This window comes from Manacus vitellinus, unplaced genomic scaffold, assembly GCF_001715985.3.
Source record: "Manacus vitellinus isolate BGI_N305 unplaced genomic scaffold, ASM171598v3 scaffold_27_pilon, whole genome shotgun sequence".
NCBI lineage: Eukaryota > Metazoa > Chordata > Aves > Passeriformes > Pipridae > Manacus > Manacus vitellinus.
In genome coordinates this window covers 1,464,524-1,471,629 of record NW_021940039.1, presented here as the reverse complement: position 1 = coordinate 1,471,629, position 7,106 = coordinate 1,464,524, and the positions used below count along the sequence as shown (strand labels likewise).

General features: G+C 53.5%; 1 protein-coding gene across 2 annotated transcripts in view; it reads left to right on the top strand.

The window, feature by feature from the left end:
• Positions 1 to 7,091, top strand: part of CRB2 (crumbs cell polarity complex component 2) — a 52,319-nt gene extending 45,228 nt beyond the window's left edge. The window contains exons 8-15 of one of the 2 annotated variants that reach the window (XM_029960558.1): positions 1 to 82; positions 869 to 1,425; positions 1,701 to 1,866; positions 2,351 to 3,212; positions 4,097 to 4,213; positions 4,657 to 4,783; positions 6,660 to 6,672; positions 6,776 to 7,091. The exon at positions 1 to 82 is cut by the window's left edge and continues 929 nt beyond it. In XM_029960558.1, the coding sequence (XP_029816418.1) occupies positions 1 to 82; positions 869 to 1,425; positions 1,701 to 1,866; positions 2,351 to 3,212; positions 4,097 to 4,213; positions 4,657 to 4,783; positions 6,660 to 6,672; positions 6,776 to 6,858 (2,007 nt within the window). In that variant the 3' untranslated portion in view covers positions 6,859 to 7,091. Of the gene's footprint in view, positions 83 to 868; positions 1,426 to 1,700; positions 1,867 to 2,350; positions 3,213 to 4,096; positions 4,214 to 4,656; positions 4,784 to 6,659 lie in introns of both variants that reach the window. The other variant, XM_029960557.1, reaches the window with a different exon arrangement.
• The last annotated feature ends 15 nt before the right edge of the window (positions 7,092 to 7,106 follow it).

Below are 7,106 nucleotides of genomic sequence, written 5' to 3'. Positions count from 1 at the left end.
CACGGGGGGCTCTGCGTGGACCTCTGGGCGACCTTCAGGTGTGACTGTGCCAGGCCTTACGGAGGCCCGGCTTGCTCACATGGTAAGTGCCACGGCATCCACACCTGCCAGCTCCAGAGGTGCTAGAGAAGCATTGATGTCAGCTCTGGAAACAGTATTTTCTACTTGACCAGGGGCAAACTAAAGCAAAAGCCTCTATGAATAAAATTCTCCTTGATCCCTTTCCTGCTCCTGCAGGAATGACTGGCAGTTTTGTGGTGTGTGTTATTCCTGGTCGAGCCAGAGGCTCTGACTTGCCCTTTGTGACAGATCTGTGTGAGTGCAGGGCCAGGGAAGTTGTTTTACTGGGAAAAGTTTGTCTTGAGCTTCTGAGTTGAGGATGAATAGGAATGTATTTCTTTATACATAAACCACAAAATGTTAAAGGAAGCTCTTTGACAATTTTGACTTAAAATTGTATCTATAACTCAATACAAGCTCCTCAAAGGCTTGTACTAGTATTGTTCAAGTTTTTTGTTTCAATTCTGAGCATGTTACTGCTGTTACCAAGTTTACAAGTTTGAAGAGCAACTCTGTGGCTTACAAGTCCTTGAGTAAATCTGCTGGGTTGGCAAGGGCTCTGCTAGACCTGTATTTCACTCTCATGCTCCTTGGGTGCTTGAATTCCTGCCCTCCAGAGAAAGCCAGGACACATTCACCTACTTAGTTTCACACATGTTTTGGGAGGAGCATTGTTACCCTGACATAGGTTGAAAACATTGAGAAGAAAGATTTGCCCCCATTCCTAAGGAGCTGCAGCTCAGAACATCCCTGTGCCAGCTGCATTCCCTCTGTCTCTGAGCTGATGGGCGTTTCTTTTCTCTTCCAGAGCGCCCAGCAGCCACCTTTGGCCTCGAGAACTCCACCAGCTTTGCCTCTTTCACCCTTTCTGACAGCCTTGGTGCAGACTTCAACATCTCCTTCTTCCTGCGGAGTCGGAAGCCCCACGGTTTGCTCCTGCAGATCGGGAACCAAACGGGCCCCAGCCTCACCATCTACCTGAGGGACGGCCAGCTGAGGGTGGAGGTGCCACCCACAGACACTGTCACCTTTCCAGAGGATGTGGTTGATGGCAGGAGACATTTGGTAGCTCTGTCTTTCCGAGGAGGCACTGTTGGTGCTCAGCAGTGGGACACACACGTGGAGCTGGGACAGCTCGTGGCACAGCCTCTGCCAGCTGGTTCTGAAGTGTTTATTGGGGGCCACCCGGACCCAGACAGTGCTGAGCTGTGGGGGGGCTACTTCAAGGGCTGTTTGCAGGACATCCAACTCAACAACCACCAGATACAGTTTTTCCAGGCTGAGAACTACAGTGTGCTACAGGAACTCAACGGGACCCAGACTGCAAACCTTGTGAATGGCTGCATCTCTGATGACACCTGCAAGGTATGTGATGTCTCTCATTTGTCTCTGTGAGCACTTTGCCAAATTGCTGGAGCTCCTGTAGGTCAGTGGTGGGCACGGGGAGAAGCAGGGGCTCAGGAATTTCTTGTGCAGAGACCCTTGTGCTTCCTTCACTGCTGTTGAGTTGCTATTTCATTTCCCTTCTCTCTTAATTCAAATGCTGCTCATACTCATCTTTGTTGTCACAATTCTACCAAATTCTCTTCGACCTAGAGATGAATTATGCTGCCCCTAAATTCCCCCATTTTGTTTTTCAGTCTGAGCCATGTCAGAATGGTGGCAGATGCATTGTCACTTGGAATGATTTCCATTGCAGCTGTCCAGCAAATTTCACTGGGAAATTTTGTGAAGAGAGAGTCTGGTGTGAAAGTGACCCTTGTCCTGAAGCCACCACCTGTGTAGACGTTGTAGCAGGATATGTGTGTAAGTTCTTTTCTCCTGCTGGTGTGTTGGTAAAATCCCTGATGTTCCCTGGGTAGGATCAATGTTCCTTGTTTGTGCTGTTGAAATAATTACAAACACACACTGCAAAAACAAGTGGTGCCCAGGGCCACACTCCTGCAGCAGCACGGGCTCTGTGGGTTCGCCCCGGGTGGGACAGAGCACAGCTGGTTCTGTGCCTGTCACCTGCCCTGGCTCTGTCGCTCTTCTGACTCAGGGGAATAGTGGGATTTTTGTGCAGTGAGACTGATGAGTAAAAATTACTACACAGAGCTGGATATTATTCCCAGAGGTGTGACTGTAAACAGGAAGAGCTTTAGGGATGCAGCAGCTCGGGCTGTAATCCTGCTCACACTAAGCTTACGAGGTTCTTGGGGAGGGAACCTGCCAGGAGTGTGCCATTGGTCTGTCTCAGACATGACACTAACTGTCTCAAATCCCTCATGCTCTACCCCTTTATTTATAGGTCTGGCTAATGCAACATTTAATAGTAACTCTGCCATTGAATTTACCACCAACACATCAGTGACCCTGAGCAGCTTCCACATGGATTTCAGGACCAGGGATGAAGATGCTGTTTTGCTCTGGGCTGTGGAAGAGGTGGATTCCCTGCAGGTAGCCATCAGGAACTCCTCCCTGCTTGTGACCATCAGGAGTGGGAACAGCATCGAGGGTGTCACCTTCCAGAGCCCGCAGCCGGTCACGGACGGGGCCTGGCACTCCATCTCCGTGTCCATGGAGGAGCCGGACGCGCCCTCCTCCCGCTGGCTGCTCCGGCTGGATGGGGCAGGGAACATGACCCTGCAGGGCAGCGCCGGGAGCTTGGACTTCCTCAAGAACAACGTGCTGGTCGTGCTGGCCGAGAACTTCACGGGCTGCCTGGGGCAGGTGCAGATCGGGGGGCTGTACCTGCCCTTCCCGGCCCCCCGGCCGTACCCCCAGCCCGAGCAGTTCCTGCAGGCCGGGGGTGGCCCCGTCCCGCTGGGCTGTGCCGGGGCCGACGTCTGTGCCTCCAGCCCCTGCCTGCACGGGGGCMCCTGCCACGACCTGTTCGACGCCTTCCGCTGCGCCTGCGGCGCGGGCTGGGGGGGGCGGCGCTGCCAGGACAACCTGGACGACTGCCAGCCCAGCCCCTGCGTCCACGGGGACTGCAGGGATGCCGTGGCAGACTTCCAGTGCGAGTGCTTCCGGGGCTTCATCGGGAAGAGGTGTGACATCAACGTGGACGACTGTGTGCGGCACCAGTGCCTGAACGGGGCCACCTGCGTGGACGGGGTGTACGGCTACTCCTGCAAGTGCCCCCCGCAGTTCTCGGGGCCGCGCTGCGAGTAAGTGCTGGGGCTGCTCTGCTGGGGCTGCTCTGCTCTGCAGGGGCTGCTCTGCTGGGGCTGCTCTGCTGGGGCTGCTCTGCTGGGGCTGCTCTGCTCTGCTGGGGCTGCTCTGCTGCAGCAGCCCCAGAGAGATGGTGGTTTTACTTTGGGATGCTTGGGGAAAATTTTTCATTGCTGGTATCTGGTAGGCAAAGCACCTAAACTGTGCTGTCCAGATCCAAATCCTCACTGACGGAGCTCAGCCTTGTACGAGATAAGGATCCTTCCTTCTGGTGTGGGTTATCCCCATGCTGTGTTTCAGAGCTGTTTAAAGGGCAAGTTCTCTAGTCTGTTGTCACTTCCCTCTAGTGTTCCCCAAGAAGTCCATCTTCTCTGGGACTTGACTCCCCTCTGCCATATTTCTGTATTGATTTAAAAAACAAAACAACTTGTGCAGGTTCAAATGGAACATGGAGATGAATGCTCATATGGCTGAGCTTCAGTTATCTGACCCTCCCAGGTTGAATTTCCTGTTGTTCCTGCTGTGTTCTGGTGCAGTTACCCGGTACTGGCATTATCCTTCCCAGGGCTGGCCGTGCTGCCGTCGGGCATTCCAGCAGTATCCTGTCCCTGAGTGTATTTCCATCAGCAAGAACAGGCAACTGTCTGAAAAAAGCCCTGGTAGTGACACAGCTCCTGCATATTCTCTGGGCATGCTCCCAGTAATACTCTGATATTAAGGAAGATTTCTGAGACTCCTCCTCTCCACCTGTGTCAGAGTCCTTCCTAGAAACACCAGTGACTGTTCTTACAACCCTCTGTAGCCCTGTTCCCCCTGAGCCTGGTACACCCTGCCCTTCCCCAGTCCTGGCTGCTCCAAAGGCTGTCCCTTCTCTCCACAGGTGGCCGTTCCCACCCCAGCAGTGTGGCAAGAACTTCACATGTCTGAACGGCGGCCGGTGCATCACGGAGAGCTGGGGAGCCAACTGCTCCTGCAGGCCCGGCTTCACCGGGAGGAAGTAAGTGCTGCTCTGGGGGGCTGCAGGGAGCCAGAGCTCTGGCTCCTCCTCGGGGAGGGTCACAGGCCCCACCCTCTCCTATGTCCTTGTGCCCATCAAAGGGCTGCTCCTAAAGTGTGCACGAGCCGTTCCCTTGAGCAGAGGGATCCCTTGAGCCCCCAACACCAGGTTTTGCAGCAAGAACTGTGTCCAAGTAGTCCCTTGTGCTTTGTGAGAACTCACTGCCAGTGCTGGTGACCTGTGCTGGCCCCAGTGCCACAGAAACTACAGCAGGAGGGTTGGTGTGAAGGGGGGAAATGTCATGTTGTTGAACCCTGGAGAAAGCACCTGAAAAAGATATAACAGGCACTTTTCAAGTAAAGGAGGCTTTTTTAGACGGTACGATCTTGTGTCCTGTGGCACAAGAATATAAGCGACAATTTTAACCCCCTTTTCCTTTGCAGCTGTCAAATCAATATCAACGAGTGTGAGCCCAACCCGTGCCAGAACGGGGGCACGTGCCAGGACTCGGAGAACAGATACGAGTGTGTGTGCAGCGCCAGCTACACCGGAGAGCGCTGCGACATCAACGTAAGCACCGCCCTGCGCACTGAGCGGGAGGAGCCGGGCCCTTAAACACCGGGAGCGGGGAGGAGCCGGCCCGGGCCGTGGGCTGCGGGATCTGTCCCTGCACAGGGAGGGAGTCAGCTGGGACCAGAGAACCCTGAACTGGGAAATGGTTTTTTCCCTGCAGTGCTGCTGTGTGTTGGTCTCCAGCATACAAACAACTGCAGCAAATACTTCTCAGTGTCTGCACGTGCTGCCATAGGGCTTTTGGGGTTGTCTCTGCACATTTCCATAGATTTTACAACTCTTTGGACAGTAATCCAACTACTGCAGTTGGCCCAGTTTCCTGGAGAATGGAATTTCAGTTGGCATTTGGTCTTGCATGAGAGTTACAAAGATCATCCGAGTAGCAATGGATGTGTTTGGAGCAGGGAAGTGGGATGAAGTGGGGCTAAAAGTGGTTCAGGTCCGGGTTCAAAGCCGTGTCCTGTCCCTGAGCCGCTGCCCCCAGGCCCGGCCCTGCTGTCCCTGTGTGTCTGATCCCAGTGTCCAGGGGGGCTGGGATCCTTCCTGCAGGGGGCTGGGACCCTCACCTTGCTTCCTCTCTGTACAGCTGTTGCATGGACAGGCTGCTTGTCTGGTAACCTGGGAATGTACTAACCCATCCTGCATGGAAAGGGCCGCGTGCCAGGCGGGGGTTGCTGCTGTTGCTGTTCCCGAGGGCTCTGTAACACGTGCCAAGGTCACCCTGACATTTCCAGTTTGCATGCACAGACTCCTTCAGGCATCTCCATCCCTTCTGTCCCAGGACACTTCTTGTGGATTCCTTTATTCATGTTCATCACCACCTTGCTTTTTGCAGAACTTCTTTCCTTCCCCTCTGGCCAGGCCGTGGTGGGCAGGGAGGGGACTGGGGCTGTTTGCCCTGGGGACAGCCAGAAGGGACAGGGTGGCAGCTGAGCCCTCCTGCTCTCTCCCCCTCCCACAGCAGCAGCACAAGCACAGGCAGGGGCTGCACTGCTGGGGCTGGACTAACCTGCATGCTCTGCAAAGCCAGAACTAACCCTGCACTGCACTCGGGTCTGGGCAGGCTCGGGGCATCAAACAGAACTTCAGGCATTTGGAAGGGGCAAAAGGACTTGCAGGTCCTCTGGGAATGTTTCTTCTGTGCTTTGTTGCGTGAGAACAAACTGAATGGCATCCAGAAGCTGTAACTAATCCAGCTGGAATTGTTTTGGCTTGCAAGGTGGCAGATACATTGTTAGCAATAAGAAATATTTTATATTTTTAGGCGTATTGTAATTTTAAAACTTTCTTTCATGACAGAAATTCCACAGTTGTTTTAGTTCTTTGTTGTTGTCTTCCATGCCATCCTTAATTCCACCAGAATCTAAAGAATTCTCATTTCTCTTCTCAGTACTTGAACCTTTTATCATCTCCATCTCCCATACATGTCCTGACCTTTTTAACATCTTCCCCTTCCTGCTGCAAGTTTTCTTCAAGCCTCTTCCACAGTTTAACAGCCAAATCAATTTTCTGCCTTGCCATTAGATGCACAATTGAACTCTTTTTCCCCCGCTTGGGGAAATTTTTTGGGGTTACTGAAAATTTACATTGCTCTCCATTAACTTTATATTTTTTTGGCAACACTGGTCAGATCTTTGCCAGTGGCACCTGTGTATTTTAGTCTGATGTTGGTAAGGAGGCCCCTTTAAAGCCTCCCAGTGTGGATGCTGAGTGTACTGGCATTTTCATCTTAGGGGGCTGTCCCGGTGTGAAAAAGTGCCTTATTTTTGCTTTTCTAAGAGTCTTTTTCCCTCTAATCTGCCCGTTTGGGTCAGCTGTTGCAGTTATTGTAACCACTGGGGTTTCATTGTCTCTCCATTAATTTCTTTTACAGAAAGGGACTCCAGGTGCTCTCTTCCCCTCCCCACTAATTGAAGTAGCTGTCCCTGTAGCCTGTGGCTCTTTGCTGCTCCTCAGCATTGGGCTCATATTCATGATTCTCACGGCAAGGAAGAGGCGCCAGTCCGAGGGGACCTACAGCCCGAGCCAGCAGGAGGTGGCAGGAGCTCGGCTGGAGATGGACAGTGTGCTAAAGGTGCCACCCGAAGAGCGGCTAATTTAGGCCCTGCCGGGACAAGGAGATGCACCTGCAAGGTCTGCTCGGACCTTGAGCTCTTCCCAGCATTGCAGCAGCAGATCCACCCCATCCCAGTTTCCTTAAGGCCTGGGCACGACGACATGGACGTTCCGTACGAGGCAGCCGCTGCCTGAGGGAGCTGCCCCGGCTGGCCCGGCCACCCCGGGGCTCCCAGGGAGCCTCTGCCCTCCCTCCTGCCCGGCC